General features: G+C 38.5%; 1 protein-coding gene across 1 annotated transcript; it reads right to left on the bottom strand.

Moving 5' to 3' along the window:
• Positions 1-2,072: 2,072 nt before the first annotated feature.
• On the bottom strand, positions 2,073-14,882 carry kcnj13 (potassium inwardly rectifying channel subfamily J member 13). Its single transcript, XM_030439161.1, has 3 exons — positions 14,544-14,882; positions 6,763-7,326; positions 2,073-5,403 (listed from the first exon to the last, which is right to left on the bottom strand). The coding sequence occupies exons 2-3, from the start codon at positions 7,277-7,279 to the stop codon at positions 4,829-4,831; spliced, it is 1,092 nt and encodes a 363-aa protein (XP_030295021.1). The 5' UTR covers positions 7,280-7,326; positions 14,544-14,882; the 3' UTR covers positions 2,073-4,828.
• Positions 14,883-20,241: the final 5,359 nt, after the last annotated feature.

The following is a 20,241-nucleotide window of genomic DNA, read 5'->3' as shown; positions in this document are numbered from 1 at the left end:
GAAAAGTTGCTGTTTATTTTAGCATGCGCAATTTTACAATTGGCGCCCCATATTGGCCTTTTTTATTATGATCTGGCAAATACATCAGTAAATTATGTGCATAATAGACCACGTCTGTTGTGTCAAAAAGTAAAAGTGTCAGCTTTTGATACTTTTGTTGTCCTTACTTTGGTAATTCCAGTATGTCCAAGTCTCACTTCCATCACAGACAACCAAGATAGGAGAGCAGATCAGGGATGAGCCCCCACATGCAGGCCTGTATAGTCACATGTAGACAATGAGATGTGACTTGTTTTGGCTCATTAGGAGACAATGCTGTGATAGTACAGGTGTGTTCAGGGACATTTGTGGTTGAAACATCTCAGTCAATTTTACATAAAAGAAAACTAGTTTGCCTTTTTTCCCGGTGCTTAATTTAGTCTCTTCTATTCTGTAGCACAGCATGACATATTTTAATGAGGTGTGAGCAGGATATAAGGTGTCCAGGAACCAAAGCAAAAAATTAACCCTAACATTTTGTGTTATGCTTTATTGTAAGATCTCATCAAGGCATTATTTTGAGTATTGGTCCCCCATCATGGATTGCAGGGTATTGGTTTTGTTTTTTGTTGCTTGGCAACATGTGGTAGTTTGAGAAATAAAGTTTGGGAGGCAAGATGCAACTTCTATTTCTTCATTCAATGCTGCAATAGTTCCCTGAATACATTATAGCACAAATGTTGCAGCAATGTTAAAGTAAGTGAGTTGTGGTGTCTGCAACTGTTTCACTCATTTGCACGTTTTTAATCTGTAACCGTTAAAGTGACTTCATGTCCAGGAGTCTGTGATCAGATAAATGTTTTTGAGTAAAACCACTATTAATAGAGCAAGTTTTTTACAAACTTGAATGTATAAACTTCAGGCTTTATCACGAGTACAGATATTGACACATTTTACTTGAATGATAAATCCGATCTGTATCGTTTCAGCCAGGTGCTTGCTCAGCTCGTGTTTGTTTTTTGTGTATGTTTGATTTTTGTTGATTATTTCTGCTAAGGTGTCTGTCAGCAACTACATGTCAATATTTGTTTGTGTGGATCCAGTGGTGAGGAGTCAGCACTGGCAAATGTGAGATCAAGAGGAAAGTAAGTAAAAAAATATGTCTTACAAATTATTATGGAAGTGCATTGCATTCACTGGATAAAAAGAGATCAGGATCAGGATCTCGTAATTATGAGAAAAGATCTCGTAATTATGAGATGAGGAAAGGTGCCACATTGACTGCGGTCAAGCCAGCCCTGGTTTGCGTTTGCTTGGTCAAATCAGCCGCACCTTTATTTCTAGTGCACGAATCTACTAACATTTACAGTAATCATAATGAAGCTGCTCTGAAGAGCTGCTGGTAGTGACTGTGGGGCAGACTGCAGCCTCACAGTCAGACCCATGAAACATACGATTTTCCACATCAAAGTTGGGTGAAATATATGTACTCTTGTTCTCTGTTAAGGATTTTGACAGAGGATTGCTTAAATAGTACACGATAGAAGTACTTCATACTAGTTACACAAGTATTCTAGAAAGTGCTTAGTTCAGCAGTATATGAATCTTGGACTACTTATGGAGAATACGTTTTTTATTCCACATCAAAGATGGGCGAAATATCCTTATTCTTTTTCTCTATCAAGGATTTTGACACAGGATTACCCGAAAAGTACACAGTAAAAGTACTTCATATTATGCATGCAAGTAGTCTAGGTAGTACTAAGTCCAGCAGATTTTAAATCTGGAAGGATACCTTCGTGATACCTTCAGTTTACTACCGGGAGTAATTAGTAAAAGTATCGTATGTATCATTGGTCTCATAATTATGAGATCTTTTCTCATAATTATGAGATCCGATCTCATAATTATGAGAAAAGATCTGCACATGTTGACATGATTTCAGTCAAAGCACATATTTGTGTGGTACAGTCTTACACCAGCACCAATGAGAACACATCCTTTATACAACATAGTAGCATGGTACCATGGTAACTATAAAAGAGTTAATGGAGTCCACAAGCTAAATACAATGATGATTCGGTCAATTCAGCTTGTTTAGAAAATATTTATTTCATGTAATGTACACTGTACAAAGGCACTAAAGCATGTGAGATGCATTGAGATCTCATCCTTCACAATCACATTTTGTAGAACATTTCCTTTTGATGTCTGAAGTTGCAACATGATTTCTTTTTTAAACTATGGAGATAACACAGTGATGCTCTTCATGTCAGCAGCCTTTAAAGGGAAAATACTCCAAATACAAATTAATGTATTTCTACAACATAAAGACTGCTTCTTAATCTCCTAACTTTATTTGCAAATTGACATTTATTGTCATAAAAATTGAACATAATACATTCATTTCTGCTTTGCATAACGATTCAGGCAATGATTTTTCAATATAAATGCATTAATCTACAAATCAATTAGCAGGCAATATAATTTTATCAGTCATATATGTCATTTTATGCAAGTCTGTTTAATGTTAGATAGCTCACTCTAAAACATGGATGTCTTCGTTCCAAAAGGCTTCTAATGATTTGCCATTACAGCTTAACATTTGCATGTGAATTGAAAAATAAAGGGGTAAATTTACAAGGTTACAAGGTACATTATTATATTTTTTTACATCACAAGGGTAACTTGTAATGAAAACTGCATGTGAAATGAGAAATGGATTGATAAATTATCAAGTGATTTGTTAAATTTAAAGATGATTTGATTAAAAAAAAGTTGGTATGATGAAATCAAAATGCTTATGAATCAATAATGAAAGTGATACACTCTCAGATTATTTGAAAAAACAATTTACATTTTACTTCAGCACCCAAATAACATTTATCATTGTGGAATGGTTGTGGAACATTGTGGAAATTTACTGGGTAACCATGGCTGTGGAAATTGGATGGTTTTTTTTTCCAACAAAATCATCAGATTCCCTTTTTTCTTGCCCTGAGATACAGGTCTTAAAAGAAAATCAGTGGGATCCATAATGAGTGTCGAGTGGTTCAGTGAATGGGCGTTTGCTGCAAATTATATGTGTGCTGTGAATAATGAATGGTATTCAAGTTGATTGTCAGTGAAATACTGTAAAATGTCAGTTGGGTTTATTAAATCAAGTGACAGTTTATTACTATTTTTCAATTCACATATATTTTATCACTTCTTTATTTATATATAAGCATTTTAATCACTTTCATTGTTGTCAAATACTTTGTAATACTTCCACCCTTGAGAACACATTCCTTGAATGATGAATTAAATTTTTTGTGTCTTGAATGATGATTGTAAGATGGAATGAATTATAAAACATGACTGTTTTCATCATTTCACAACTTTTTTAATCAATCACCTTTCAAGATTGATCATCTATCAATCCATGTTTCATTTTCTCGCATTTTTATCAGCTCTATTTTTATCATTTAATTTTTGTTATTTTCAACCCTCATAAATTACAGTCATCTGAATGACTGACTGATTGTTGTGATTATCAGCTCCCATTGATACAGTATAATCTTCAATTTGGATGCTAGTCCACAAACATCAGAAGAGAAAATCATTGATCAGCAACATGAATGCCCCTTAGTAGACATGAAAGAAGAATAATTCCATTTCGCTCATTCCTCACTGGTACTTTCTGCTCTTTCAGCACTTTCAATATACCTGCCATTCCTACTAATTCCATATTCATTCTTACAGGGCTTGTATTCAGGCATGTCAACTTAATATTATCTTCTGTGCCAAAAATAACTCTTGTCAAGTGGAAAATATTCACTTCTGTTTCATAGAAACATTAAAATCAACTTGTGTACTGCCTTGTTGAACTACATTAATTTGATAATCAAATGCCATAAAATCCACGACAGGTTTAGAGCTATTACATTTATTCAGGAGCAGCTCCTCATCAGAAAAACGACCACATAGGTCGACTGTTTGAGGTCCAATCATTTTCTAGGGGCAAAAAGTGTTTCTAACTTAATAAGCAAAGCTTGCTTTGTTAATGGCTATTCTTCGATGGTTTGGTAGGGAAAAATAGGATTTATAGTCGCTCCTTTGACCATTAAACAAGACAAGCACACTGTTACTAAAAGATACACATTCTAGCATGTAGCACTGTTGTCGTGGAAATGCGAAACCCTGCCATGCTGGGCTGACTTGCCGAACCAAACCGAGTCAAACCAGCACACGTGTATGGAAAATTCCTACATGTTCATTGTCTCTATGTTTTTAGTGGCATTTTGCAGGTAACATTTGCCTGCCTACCAAAGGTGTTATGAAGCCAAAACAATGAGATGAAAGATGCTTAAAAACTTGTCAGAGTGGGTGACAATTCAATGTTGGTCCATTACTATGAATTCCAACTTTCATATTATATTATATTGTACATAGTCATTTGATGTGTGAGATAAACAAAACAATGATTACTGGATATTAATTTAATATGAATTAAAATTGATTGCACCAACAACGATGTACTTAATATTTTCAAATATAGTTTGATCATGCTCATCATACCAACACACCTAGACATATAAATGTCCAGGTGTAAATGCCCACTGGTATACTAGCCAGTGGGCTAGTATACCGCGGTTGCTGCGCTAGTGACACCAAGTAATCAGAGGGAAGAGCTGAGGGTTTTTGCATCAGCACCCATGTTTGCTATAGATTTTAATTTAAATTGATTTAATTTGGTAAATCTGAATGTATGTTTAAACAAGTTCCTCCAGACAAAAATATCTGACCAATTGTTACCCTCCCCAGTAATCCCTCAGAAACTCCCTATGAGATCTCCCCTTCAGCATCCTTACTCCATCCTGTCACTGCCATCACCATTGATCTGCACCACACAGTCCTTGTTCAAAGGCTCCTTTGAGTGAGCTGTATCAAAATGCTGGGTGCTCACCATATATCTCCCACGAGCATCCAGCCCTAAGGCGGGGAGAAAGCGACGGTCAAACTGTATTTCTTGGCGCAGGTATGAGGTCCTCTTCTGGCAGGAATCACCAGTTCCCTCCTGCAAAGCAGACAGGAAGACCACCAACTCAAAGTGGTTGGACATGCCCTCACACAGGGCAGGATAGAGGGGGCTCCGGCGGTCCAGGGGGTGGTAAAAGGTGAGTGGGAAGATGAAAAAAGGACAAGGCTGCTGGCCCAGATGATCTAAGTGGAAGTCCAGAGAGGTCTGGTACAGGGCCTGACCATCATGCTCCTCGTAGAGCACAGCACTCACCTTTACGTCTACCAGAGGTCGTTGCAGCAGGTTTGTGGCTCGTAACATGAGGCATGTCTGGCCCTGATGTTGGCCAACAACTGCCTGGGGGCTGAATTGGATGGCTCCTGCACGCTTCTGAGGGCGTGCAATCTTGGCTACGAATGCACCTGAAGGTTAAGACAATGAGACTTCAGTGTGGTATGATGAAGAGATGCTTGGCTTTATTACAATAACATTTCTGTTTCAGGCTGCTTTGCAATCAAAACTGCAGCAAAGTAAATGTAGTTCAGAGAATAAACAGAGGATGTAAAACCACTGAATGATCTAGATGCACTAGATGAGTAGGCAACAATATAATAGAGTAATGCTAAAAAGTGAGGGGTTAGAACAGTCCGTTCAAGCTCTGGTGGTATTTGTGTTTTTTGTTGTCTACTTCATGCCTCCACTCAGCATAGTCCTGCAGGTCTAAGTGGTTTAGTGTTGGGCCAGAGTCTGGATGAAATCCGGTTAAAAATTTAATTCTCAAATGGGTCCAAGTTGGGATTCAAGTGGATTCTTTCCTTGGGTAAGCTGTTGGCTAAAGGGCCAGTATGCGCAACAACCCTACCATCGTATTCCTGGTTTCTGTCATTTATTATGCTATTAAATATGCTTATGAGTTATTTATTCATTTATTTATGAAACAGTTAATTACATAACCTCAGAGAGGTTTAACAATGGTTTAGAATAAGGGATGACCTGCTACACAAAAAGCACAGCTGTCAACTTTTAAAAAGTTAAAGTTTTATAAAACATTCTTAACTGAACAAAAACTAAAAAATGTGTTCTATGAGAGGACTATTATAATAAATTACTCTGTCACATGGTGTTATAAATGCAATACCAAAGGTTGCCCAGCAGATGTCACATTTTGTCTGCATCAAAATCTTTGAAACAGTGCGCTTCTGTATTTTCAGCACAATTGCCTTACAGATGTTAAGGGCCCCATAAACCTTCTTTCTCCCTTACCAATCAAATACTTTTAAGGATGGACATTAAGGCTGCAAACAACCCATGATGCAATGCTCTTTTCATGTAATAGACTAAACACAATGACATGTATTAAGGGATTATCATCCAATCTTCAAATAGTGTATCCCCATGTGCTTCATGAAGATCTGCCCTCTGAGGTTGGGAATAGGTTTTGGACCATGACATGGTTTGGTGTCACTGTTTCTCTTTCTATATTCAAGTTAAGGGAAGTTTATGCATTACAAGGACAGGCCTAAGATCTGTCGAAGGGGAAACACAAAAGGTGATGGAGACACAGACTTTAACACTCAAATGCCTGTTATATCCCTGAATATAAAACAACCCTAACGTATTTAGTGTAATTTCCAGAAAAAGATAGCTTCTTCTATTTAGCAAATACAGTAATTAGCTCCAATTTTAGCTCCCAGTATGTCATTCAAACTCTCAGATGAGACTATAATCTCAGACTTAACAACGTTTATGGGGAGAAGGCAACAAGAATTTCGGAGTTGTACCTGTGATGAATGCTTCCAACATGAGCCCCAGCAGCATCTGCACAGCCAGCAGTGCTATAGCACTTGGACAGTCCCCACTGGGGAACATAGTGCCATAACCGATTGTCAACTGTGTCTCCAGGGAGAAGGAAAAGGCAGCTGTAAAGCTGGTTATGTGCTTCACACAAACCACATGCCCCTGTGGAGGGGCATCGTGATCCTGCACAGCCAGGTCTCCATTGAGGTGGGCTAGCAAGTACCACAGGCAGGCAAATAGCAGCCAGTGGGCAAGGAAGGAGGCACAGAAGGCCAATAGCACCCATCTCCAGCGCAGACCAACCAACAGTCCCCAAAGATCCTGCAGAGCCAGCAGCCAGGCTCTGCCCGAGGCCCCAGGCCATGAGCTTGAAGGGCACAGAGGTGGACGAAGGGCACAGTGTCCGTCTTTGGTGACCAGGCGCTGGCGAGGTGGAGAGGACAAGAGAGGGGAGGATGAAGCCTTGCCTCCTAGAACACTGCTGTTGGATTTTGTCGTCATGGTTGCAGGTGGATCTCAGGCAGGGTAAGTTGAATTTGAGGATGATCCTGAAACATATAATAAAATACCCCCATAAGTAATCAATTTCAATATCATTTGAATATGTGTGTCCAGTATAGGGGTATGTACATCTGAGATTTTCCTCTCTAGCCTAGCACAGGACTGAAAGGGAAGAAATGGCTTGCCTAGCAATGTCAAAAGTGAAACTCCAAGCAACTCCAAAGCTGTCAATTGTTGTATCTTAAGCAATATAATTTGAGTATTAGCTGTAGTCAACTGTTGTTGGTCAACAATGTTGCCTGCTAAAATCAGAAGAAGAAATCAGTCTTGAATGACTTGGGGAGTACATCAAGTCCACATGTTTGCACTTTGATTCCAAAAGGATTTTAAAGACAAAAATGGTCAATTTTGCTGCAACACCAAAAGGACTGACTTTTCGCCTATTTCAAGGTATTTCATCTTATTTCGTTTTTGGTGGATCTTGGTAAGAGGTTTCTTTGAGCTAAGATGAGGTAAAAACAAGATGAAATTGATATCTATGTTTACATTTGAGTCTGGGTAAAACACTAAATAATCAGTTTTTAGTGTTCCTTTAAATATAAAGATTTAGTTGTATATACAGGATCACCATTTAAGCAATTTAAACACGTCCTATATGTGTATATAAGAACTCTAAACACCAGTTTTATATGAATGTAGTCCTGACTGGCAGACAGCTAGAGTCCTGTCCCTGTCAGAGTTTCTATTTCTATGTCAATATTGTTGCCAGGAGATTAGAGCAGGTCCCAGCTGGGAATCTGTCTGAGGAACACAGCAACATGCAGAGTAGGAATGCGTCTTTCATCGGCAGGGAACTTTAAACTTATTGCACTGCATGGCTCTCTACTCATCTTATTCACCAATTACAATATACATTTACTGTATTGTTACAAATGCATTTGTTATGCTCCAACAACCTTTTCTGATGCATTTTCTGTGAACTTTGCATAGCTTTCAAATACAAAAAGCAGGGTCAGTGAGGGATTCAAACTTTGAAGTGTTACAAGTGTTAGGGTATGAGGAGTGAACTTAACATTTTTAAATGTAGTTTGATAACATCATACAGTAGAGTAGTTTGATTAACCCTAACCCTTTTCTAAAGCAAGTCTCAACCAGTGTAAACCCTAAAACCACTACTGAAAACATTATCAGGTTATTTGGTTTTAATGAGTTAAAAAATATCTAAACTTTGTAACAAGTTACTTCAGTATTTCTCAGTAAATAAAGACAGCATAAGCAATACAAGACCTCATTCTGTGTTAATCTGTGAATCTAACATCAACCAACAGAGAACTTATGTGTTTGTCTTAATGCTAAGGCTGGGGGAAACAGCAGCCTGATAACAGTCAGCAAGGTTGTCACATGAGAGCCATGTGCTGGTTGAGGCTTCATTGTTCTAGATCTTAGACTGTCTGAGCTGTCAGTGGATCAGTCAGTCCCGTCACCACAACTGGAGTATTAGAATTGGAGTCAGGACATGATTGGCCTAGCTTAGCATGAAGACTTAAAGCATGAAGAAATAGCGAGCCTGCCCCTATATAGATACAGTATATTTGTGTGTGAGTGTGTGTCTAAGTGATTGGTAGTTTCCCAGTTTTGTTGGCCTTATCTGGTATACGAACATGTTCAAATTTATGCAACCTAAACTCCACCCAGGTAGAGGTGGAGAGAGCTTGCAGCATGTGGCTAGCGGGATGTGGGATAGCCGATTAGCTTAGGGCAACAGAGTTGTGTCTCCCTATGTTTTTTTCTTGTGATGTACAACAATTGAGAGTTGTGCACACAGTGCTGCTCTCTGATTGATCACAAGAGAGAACTTTCATCGATAATGAGATGGTGCAGGTTGTACTTTTACAAACTAGAATACTCTATACGAAGCCTTGTTTTGATCTGCTTCCATCTGCCCTGTTAAAAGTTACCCACGTAATGGGGTAACAAACTCAAAACATCAACTTTAAAATAAAAAGCTCTCTAGCCTTTCCATGAAACTCTGATTAAACACCATGTTAAACCATAGTCAATGATGACAGAGTAGTAGTACAGCTGACCGTTTACTGTCACACTTATTTATTAACATGCTTGTGAAAAGGCATTGCCTCTAGTGATGTGTCGGTCACGAACGAATCAGTTCGAAGTCTGACTCTGTAACGCGAAATCACTGAACTGATTCCACGTTTCACTTCTCTCTCGTCTGTTCTGTCGTTCTCACAAACTAGTCGCTGTGTTGTTCACTGTTTAGTTATCAGAGTGGTGAAGAGGACTGAGAGCCAGCCAATCGTATGCTGAGTCTAGGACACTGTGGTCGAATTTTAGCCAATGAGAAACAGGAAAGCATAGCAACCATTTCCATGAAAAAAAACCCATTTCATTTCGTTCATAGCTCATTGTTCTCGTTCGTTCACTGATTCCTCTCCTGGCGTTCTCGTTCAGTCAGTCACTCGTTTTCGGCTTGCAGGCTTTAGCTGTTAACTGTTGTGTTGTCTAAAAGTACACATAATCATGAAGTTACAGCGATGTATTGAACTACAGTGTTATGATGACCGTTAGCACGATCATTTTAGAAGGAGGAGCTGAGAACTGTTCATTACATGATTCACCGCTAAACATCGTTGTACCGGAAATGCGACTGAACCAACAAACGAACGATATGAACGATTCTTCCTACCAAACTGACCGATGGGAACTGAATCTCGACATCGAACGATGAAATCCACCTCTAATTGCCTTGGTTTTGAGAAGATGGAAGCGGATTACATTCATGCGCATGTCTGCTGGGAAGAACTTGCAGGATCATCATTGGATGAATCAAATATCAAAATAAAGCATTTTTACAAACAAGTTTACCTTTATGACAGTTATCAACATATAATTATGAAGAAGAATATGTTACAAAGACATATTAAAGGATCAGTTCGTTATAATGAAAGAAATACCCTGAAGGCAACACACAGGTCCTTTTTTTCCAACAGAAACAAATTTTATTTGGAGGGCATTAATTGATGTAATTGAGAGGTTATCAAAAGGAGGAATTACAGAGGCCAAATTATACTCATTTTATTTATACGTATTAGGGGTCTGCTGGATTACATATACCTGCTTAACATTGATAAAACACATACTTTCCATTGCTGCAGCGCCCCCAATTTACCGACTGCCTGTAATACTCCATTTTAGTCCAGTTCTACTGGATGACCCTTTCCTGAAAAGCCCAGCCATTTCTGATTTGTCAGCTCAAACAGGTTTAAACTAGCAGTGCCTGCTGTTTCTCCAGTCAGCTATGCTGGTGTTTTTAGCTGCAATTCTACCAAGAATATCACCACAAGATTCACTTCTAAACCAAAAGCTTCATCACTGCATTTGTAAGTGAAGGAATCTGATCAATATAAGCCTAGGCTTCACTGCCCAGCAGGCCACTTAAATTACAGCTTTGCAATAATCTGTGGTTGCCAATTAAAGTTACAGAGAATTAGCCATTAACCATTTCTTATACCGTTTTCTTCAGGGAGTGCCTATCAAGTCAATTTACATACAGCAGCAACAGACACACAAATAATCCTGAGACTACCAGAACAAAAACCACCTTTGTATAACAACAAAGCTAGAGCTAGCTAAGGCTGAAGTGTGTGGACAAAAGACAAGACAAATCACCATGACAGAGGCTGGTGCAACCAGATCTAGAGTGCTTCAAGAATCAAGGTGAGTTAAAAAAAAAAAAAATGAGAGGGGCGGGCCTTCCTGTTTGTGTGACAAACTGTATGTGTTTGTGTGTGTGGCCATAGAATCGTAGAGGTCCATGTACAGAGATTCAAATGTAACAAGTGACGCAAAAGTGGAAAAATGTTTTAGAGCTCCCAATAATCATCTCAAAGCTTTCATGGGAGCTCTTTCAGATCAGTGTTGAGCTCTGTAGTAGTATTTGTGCTGAGTCTAGTGGGTGTATCAAACAATTCCTATTAAACTGGGCCCAGAAAAGTCACCAGCTGTTATCAATTAGAATCACTCAGAAGAAGTAAAGAGGCCATGCTACTAAGAAAATGCGATTCTTGCAACTTTGTATATCATCACAATTGGAAATTCAATTTTCAGAAGACCTATAGTAAATTCATTATCGAACCAAACTTCATGAATGTTTTTTTGTGACAAAGTAGTAGGTCATTCACTCATTCCATCATAGAAAAGAGTTCATTGGATGTGAAGACTGCCATGATATATACTGTATTGTATGTAAAGGTGTATGCAAACTTTTAACCATGACTGTATTCCTCCAGCTGCAGGTTGTATTTGGTGTTGCTGTCACCTGCAAAAGTTTTCTGATGATGGCTACATCTACATAGACGACCACTTACCAACAGAGCATAGATGTGTTTGTCAGTGATGTTATCATAGCCATTTGATTTTAACTATAAGTCAAACCAAGAACTTATATTGATTTTAGAAAGAAAAGGGATGTTGATATCCCTGTGATGATTAAGGATTAGGCCACTGAGGTGGTTTCCTCTTATAAGTACATCCTGTGTCCTTGTGCACTGGAGAACACCAGTGCCGTATTAAAAAATGTCCTATCCAAGCTATTTTTCCTCAGGAAACTAAGGTCTTATGATGTCAACAGGTCATTTCTACATGTGTTTTATCAGGGTGTTTTAGTTAGTCTCTTGTTTTATGCTGTTTACTGGGGGTGGGGCTTAGAGCTTAGAGGAGAGGAATAAGATCAACAAACTGATCAGGAAGGCAAGATCCATTATTGGCATGACCCATGACATGCTTGATGCAGTTCTGGATGTGTGTGACAGGTTTATTATGCTAAGGTGCTGTGGATTTACAGCAACGTCTTGTTTCCCGGTGAACAACTGATATTTGCTGACCCACCACAGCCAACAGCTGGACCGCCACAGACAACAAAAACTGAAGCTTTGATAACTTTTAATTGATCTGGTTAAGTACAACATTTTCACATAGCCAAAACACTCAAAATAGCTGATATCCTGTTGGGTTTAAATCATGTTACCAAGAGACTGTTTTCTAGGTCTAGAATACTGAATTTCATACATGTAGATGAAAGCAATCTTGGGGGCTGTATTTTAGGGGGTGCTAGTGAGCCATTTCAACTCACCCATGGCCAAAAACCATAAAATCGCTAATTTCTACCAAGAAGAATTTCTGAGCCCTCAAAATAGTGATTTAAAAAAAAAAAAAAAAAAAATTTTGCATAACCAATTAATAACTAAACTAAATAATTCCAGTAGGACAAAATTGTGCATTCATTTTTCTTTCACTGGCTTCTACAACAAATCCACGTTACACAGTTCAAGATCTTTATGACTGGTGGTGGTGGTATACATACCGCTTTGGGCCACAGAGGCTGCTAGAATGAACAGAATTGAAAGTTCCTTGAAGCAACTTTGAAAAATTGTTTTAAGACGAATGCCTCCTTGCAAATGTTTGTTTACTCATTCTGCGTGATTTTGCGGGCCTTATGTTCCCTAACAACAAATTTGCTGATCCAAATTATCAATTTATGAACTGAATTTCTAGATGACAGGCTAGTTACAAGGACACAGATCACTCTGCAGTGTGTGTGCTTGTTATTGTATCTTAACGCTTTTAAAAACAGACAATATCACACAATGTTCATACATTCCAGTTGTGGTTAGCCAGTGTTTGTTTACCCCTTAAGTCTTTGCAGGGTTCATATAATGGAAGCCTGTGAATACTACTGCTTAAATAATGTCTGTTTAACCGAGTTTAGTGAGTTATATTTCAACTCATTATGAACTAAGTCTATAAATGACTCATCAGAAAAAGAATGTTTTCTCCTGTACTGTGCATAAGTTTAAGTCTCAATCATTGGATCCTTAGAGGGAATGGGCCTCATTCACCATTATCTTCTTAAGAATCTTCTTAGATTCTTTCTTAAGTTGTTCTTAAGAGGTTCCTTAAGAAAACCCTATGTCAGATTCACCAACTCGTTTGTAAGCCTCAGAATTGTTCGCAGCTGTGTTCTTACATTGATGAATGCCGCAGGAGCAATATATATGCCATTGTTTTGCGGGCCTTGGATGGAGAAATGCCACGTATAAATAGGGTGGGGGGGGTTACTAATTGATGGCATGTTTCCAATTTACTTGATTTATCTTAAATCATTGGCACATTTAATTTATTTAAAAATTTTAATTCTTTGTAAATTACCAAAAATATGAAATAAATAAATAAATGAATAAATATGACAGAATTATCACTGTAATATTGCATTTTATTGAACTACACAAGAGAAGAAAACACAACCATGCCAACATTTCGGCACTGAAACTGAAGAGTACTCCTGAGTGTTCGTAGGATTTGTTCTTGCCTAAGAAAAAATCCTAGATAAGAAAAAATTCATGAATGCCACAATCTTTGTAAAATCTTCGTAAGTGGGACTTAAGAACAAATTTGTTCGTAAGAACGGTTCATGAATGAGGCCCAATGTTCTTTTGCTGTCTTTGTTTACTTTCACATATGAACATTACTGTGTTACTGTGAAGGCAGGCTCACTTTTATTTTAGTAAATGTTTTAATCCATATCTTCTATAGAGACTGTGTGGTGACTACTTGTAAAGATATTTAATAGTTTTTCTCCTTTTTCCTGTAAGTTGTTCAGATATATGTTACATTTAGTTTAACTAAGCTATCAGTACTAACATACAAGTTAAGAGAGCAAGTTAGTGGAAATGTTTCTTTATCCAAAACTCGGAGGGGTGCAGAAGGGTTTATGTAACACACTGCAGCTGTACACTTCTATTCTTCGTTACCACCACTTTATACCCAATATAAGTGTCGGAAATAGAAAAACTAGTGTTTGATTGTCTAAATCATTGAAGTGATAAAATGGTAATGTTGTCTTTAATGTCCGATGCCACTGTATCCATGCTTGTTTTCTGCAACCTGGATAACCCACAGTCACTTTAACATGCTGGGCTGTACAAATGGTTTTAGCTGGTAAAAAAGGAATCACATATGAAACTATTTATTTGCTGTATTTATGGTAATTTTCAAAGTTTAGCAGTGCAGACAATATATGTCATCCAGCAAATACTGTTTTGTATTATGGATGCTACACATTGAATAACAATAAAAGACTCCTTAAAAGATTACTAACACTCATCAGATCACAGTTGATCACTCATACACTGTTCTGGTATCAGGGCCTTAGCTCTGCCCAATACCACAAGCTAGAGTTTGTACTCACCTAGAGCGGCAGTTATGGCTTAACAAGAGCCCTCTGACCTTTTCTCCCGGGCAAAGGGGCCTAGGCAGTTGGAAAGAGTGCCACTAGTTCCTTGAAGGACAGGGTGTAAAATCCCCAAGGTCCCGGGCAAAAACTGTTAGTGTCACCCCAGAAAGGCTTTCTCAGTGTGGGAGCCGGACTGAGCGCAGCGCACTCTGCTCCGACGATCTGCAGCCTCCAGCTTGGGGCGAGGATGATTCAATTGGTCACATTACTCTGCATGGAGCCTATTAGTGTTCCCGGAAGACAGAAGACAGAGGGGAGGGGGGAAAAGAACAACACCTTGTCACAGTTCATTCAAAGAGCTGCTTGTTGCTAGTTGGTGTCCCGCAGCTACTGCTGTGAGAAATTGGGTTTGCTGATAACGTTTGCATCTCTGTACATAAAAATGTGAATACATGCATGTATTTGCCTGCGTCCCAATGTGTTTTCTCCATATCGTTTTCTTCTTTATTTATGTCTTTTCTAAATTGATCTGTATTATCAAATTACAACACATCTAAAAAACTTATTGAGAGAAATTATAGTATAAATTGTGCAGCTTTTTTTCAGACCGATTTTCTTAAAATTTCCATGTGGCATTTTGTTTCTTTTGGCATCTCCACTGGAATTATATTTCACATTAAACATCTGTGAGTTTAAACTATGCATAACTGCACAACAAGGTTGAAAATATGTAAAATACTAGTTTTAATCTTCCCACCAACCTCATTCATAAACAACGGACACACTACTCAATCACTATGTGAATAGTTAACATATTAACAAAGGAGTCACAGAGGGGTTATTTACTGGTGACTAAACACTGTTTTTTTTACCCTCAGCAGCAGAGCAGAAGCGTTGGTCAGTCTGGCCATTTGTCCAAAGCAAGATTGACAAATAGAATGTTTAATTTGTACATATTTTGGGCTATTTTTTGAAATTTTGGTCATTTTACCTATTAGTAGTGATAACACAGGGTTAGGCAGGATCACATTTTTCATTCTCTATTCTGAAATTATTCAGTGTCTGTACTTTTCTTTGATTTTTTGTTAACAATTCTCTTCGAAAATGATGTGTATCCACACTATTTTCAGGTTATTTATGTCTACGACATAAAAATGTTCAGGATGATAGAAACATTGCTAGATCTCCTCCTCTTCTTTCAGCTTGCAAATAACAGCTGCTGAGGAGTGTTACAGGGTTCACAGGCACTTCTGCCTCCTGAATGTCCCTGACATTAGGGTTTATAGGACAAACAAGCCATGTTACTCAACTTGTTATCCCCTCTATTCAGTCTGCGCCTCCCTCCATCCACAAGATCTATTCACTCTGAGGAGCATTTCAACACTGATTGTAGGTAAGAAAATACTGTAAGCTAGCAGAGGACCACACCACAGAGAGAAGATAGCTTTTGAAATTTAGTCAGTTATGAATTCGATGAACTTATCAAATCAAAACAAGTTGCCATTAAGTCAGAGTGGATCATTATTGTGTGGCAGTGGGACATTTGTGTGAGTGAAGGCCCCTCCATGGGTCTGACTGGTACCAGTGGTGGTGGCAGATGACAGTGTCATGTGAGGCATTGCTGGTTTGCAGTAGCTTTGCCTTCATTCCCTCTCATTAGTCTGAAGAGTGAGAGATGGTCATTCACCTACTGCTGGGACATGTGTCACCCTTCACTTTTCCGCTGCTCCACTCTCTCACTCATGCCTACATAAGAGTTTTAGACCCGGGGATGAGAGGAAAAAAATTAGAGGAGGAAGTTTATTTTCATCATGCAAAAAAGTCGAAAAGTCAAAATATAATTTTGTGAATAAAGTCAAAATGTCGAGAATAAAGTCAACTCTTTTGGTCTCTCAAATCCAGTTAGGGGAGAGACCTGGGAGTGGCTGACAGCTATGCAATTTGCCCTCCAGTCTCTACCGTTACTACATCCTTTCAATTTCGGCTTGCACGAACGTGGCTACCTCCCCCATGCTTGTGTTGTTTTTCCTGACAAACACACAAAGTTTTTGGCACAATCTCTTCAAAGTCCTAATACTGACAACTACATCGTGTTTATGAGCTAAAAGAAAAATAATTTCTTTGTTACTAAAGCCATTTCTGGAGTAGTTTCACCAGTTCATCTTCACAGGCATTTTGTTAAGACAGTCATATGAGCTGTTTGATGTAGTTTCAAACATAATCTTGAAATGTCAACTCATTCTCAACATTTTGACTTTATTCACGAAATTGTGTTGTAACTTTATTCTCGTCATTTCGACTCTTTTTTGACATACATGATGAAATTAAAATACCCTCTCGCTGGTGTAGTTTTTCTCCAAGGGCGCAACTTAGAGGGTTGAAAGAGCTTTATGCACATGAGACTGCTATTTCAGTGTGGTGTCTGTTTTCTTTTACCTTCTGGTCCATCAACCTACACAGACATTAAATTCCATTCACACCTATTCAGTGTAGCATGTCTATATTTTTACTGTAAATTAACCATTTTGCATTCGTTTACTTTTTTTGGCCATCTGGGGGCAGTAAAAAAAGGTATATTTACGTGCAAATATACCACAGCAATTGTTAAGGCTTTGACCTGATCACTTCACACAGAAAACACTTGAAATCAAGGAAGAATAGATGTTTTCCTTGTCAAAGTCAGCTGCTGGATACTGGGGCAGTGCCAGGACTGCATAAAGTTCACAGTAGTCCACAATGTTACTGTGGAGGCTGTTGCTGCAATACCCTGGAAACTGTCTCTGGGTGTTCTTCTTTACCTATGAAGCAGTGAAACGTGTTGGAAAGCAGCACTGATGGCCACAGGTTCCTTTCTGAACCTCATGGGCACCCCTACGATGTTGTTGCTGATATCAGGGCATCTGACCAGCATATCATTGAGTAAGATCACCTAGTCACACTAGGTTCGAAGATGAAGTAGATCCACTCTGGCTTCTTCAGATGGTAAACTGCAAAAAAGAGTAGATACAGTGCCTTGGAAAAGTATTCACCCCCCTTGAACTTTTCCACATTCTGTCACGTTTTAATTACAAATGTAAATGTATTTTATTGGGATTTTATGTGATAGACCAACACAAAGTGGTGTATAATTGTGAAGTGGAAGGAAATTGATACACTGAAAAAAGTGTAACATGCAGTTGTTCATTCAAACTAATAAATGCCATTTAAAACAGGATAAAATTATTGATATGATTGTGAAACTCATTCTTTTTGCATTTAGAGACATCAAGTTTGATTTATACTGAACTAAATATACGTCCAAAGGACCCAAAACAATGTTTTTGATTTCTCTCATTTTGTTTGTTTTTTCTTCATGACCTGCAGGTAATATTTTTAGTTTGAGTCGAATGTGAATTGTGCATGCGCATTGTACACTGCATGGTCAGAGCACATGTCAAGTCCTGTAGCTCTCTTTCAGCATGCTGGCCAAGACGCACCATTTGACATCGCGGATATCGTTTACTTAAGTAGCAAAGCAGTTGCTGATAATCAAAGTTTTAGTGTTCTAGTCCAGGGTTACTCATTACTACTACTACATATTGACCAGACAATATCTGCCCTCTTTTAGATTAGGCAGTCGGCCTTCATTTGTTTTAGTGTTAAATATGTTGCATATGGTTCATATGTTAAAGAAGAATAAATACATTTAAAGTGATCTGTTGGCCAAGTGTCTTGTAACGCCCCTTGTGGACTGTGGCGCAAAAACTCTTGGGTATTCTGTTGGAGTTGGTGTAATTATGGTTCGTGAATGTGTTTGTGAATAAGATGATGTGTAAGACAGTTGCGGGTTAATTCACATCCTTGTTCTGTGGTTAAATTGTGTCGAGTTAACAAAGATGATAAAATGTTGGTACCGTGAGTGAAGGGGTGTTTGCCGGGAGAGACTTCCTATACGGTCACAGTTGGTGTGTATTCATATAAAAGGTGAATCTCTGGCTAGAGATTCTCAATATTTACTCTGTGTCCTCCTGGTGGCTATACTGCTATAGTCTTTTTTTATGGAGTTTATGAAATTGAAAATACAAGTTATTTTCTAAGTAAGGTCAAATATAATGTGAAAAAGTTTGGTTATATGTAAATGAATTAAGTGGTGTCGATGCAAACATTGATTCATGTTAATTTAGTTAAAAGTGAATACATTAGGTTGGTTCAATTTCAATTTATTAGTTTGGTTCAATAACTAAAATGTTAAGAAAATCATTTGGATCAAGGCAAAGAATTAAGGTTGGGTCAAGTGCAGTATTATTGTTTACATAGAAATAAAATAATCAGGTCATAAGAAGTAACTCAATTTAGATTCTGTGAAGTCAAATATTTTAGATGTGATATCTGGACATCATTTCTTTTAATTTGAGCAAGGTTATACTTTTTTCAGTGTACATGATTTTATTTAATTTTTTTACAAATAAAAAACAGAAAAGTGTGGTGTGCAAAAGTATTCACCCCCCTGTGTCAATACTTTGTAGAACCACCTTTCACTGCAATGACAGCTGCAAGTCTTTTGGGATAAGTCTCTACCAGCATTGCACATATAGAGACAGAAAAATTTGCCCATTCTTCCTTGCAAATTAGCTCAAGCTTAGTCTGATTGGATGGAGAGTGTCTGTGAACAGCAATTTTCAAGTCTTGCCAGAGATTCTCAATTGGATTTAGGTCTGGACTTTGACTGGGTCATTCTAACACATGAATATGCTTTGATCTAAACCATTCCATTGTAGCTCTGGCTGTATGTTTAGGCTCGTTGTCCTGCTGGAAGGTGAAACTCCGCCCCAGTCTCAAGACTTTTGCAGACTCTAACAGGTTTTCTTCCAAGATTGTCCTGTATTTGGCTCCATCCATCATCCCATCAACTCAGACCAGCTTCCCTGTCCCTGCTGAAGACAAGCATCCCCACAGCATGATGCTGCCACCACCATGTTTGATGGTGGGGATGGTGTGTTCAGGGTGATGTGCAGTGTTAGTTTTCTGCCACACATAGCGTTTTGCATTTAGGCCAAAAACATCAATTTTGGTCTCATCTGACCAGAGCACCTTCCTCCACATGTTTGTTGTGCCCCCCACATGGCTTGTGGTAAACTGCATGGCATTGTTTCAACAATGGCTCTCTTCTTGCCGCTCTTCCATAAAGGCCCAATTTGTGGAGTGCATGACTAATAGTTGTCCTGTGCACAGATTCTCCCACCTGAGCTGTGAATCTCTGCAGCTCCTCCAGAGTTATCATGGGCCTCTTGGCTGCTTCTCTGATCAATGCTTTCCTTGCCCAGCCTGTCAGTTTAGGTGGAAGGCCATGTCTTGGTAGGTCTGCAGTTGTGCCATACTCTTTCCATTTTCAGATGATGGATAGAACAGTGCTCTGTGAGATGTTCAAAGCTTGGGATATTTTTTCATATCCTAATCATGCTTTAAACTTCTCCACAACTTTATCCCTGACCTGTCTGGTGTGTTCCTTGGGCCTCATGATGCTGCTTGTTCACCAATGTTCTCTAGCAAACCTCTGAGGCTTTCACAGAACAGCTGTATTTACACTGAGATTTGATTACACACAGGTGGACTCCATTTACTAATTAGGTGACTTCTGAAGGCAACTGGTTGCACTTGCCCTTCATTTAAGGGTATCAGAGTGAAGGGGGTGAATACTTTATTTGTAAAAAAAAAAAAAAAAAATTAATACCAT

Source organism: Sparus aurata, chromosome 2 (assembly GCF_900880675.1).
Source record: "Sparus aurata chromosome 2, fSpaAur1.1, whole genome shotgun sequence".
In the NCBI taxonomy this organism is placed as follows: Eukaryota; Metazoa; Chordata; class Actinopteri; order Spariformes; family Sparidae; genus Sparus; species Sparus aurata.
Note: the sequence above shows the minus strand (reverse complement) of the source record. Positions and strands in the feature narration are given on the sequence as shown.

Coding starts and splice junctions, on each gene's coding strand:
- kcnj13 (XM_030439161.1), bottom strand. CDS start 7,279: ATGACGACAAAATCCAACAGCAGTGTTCTAGGAGGCAAGGCTTCATCC. Junction 5,404..6,762: donor GTTGGAAGCATTCATCACAG/GTACAACTCCGA, acceptor CTTAACCTTCAG/GTGCATTCGTAGCCAAGATT.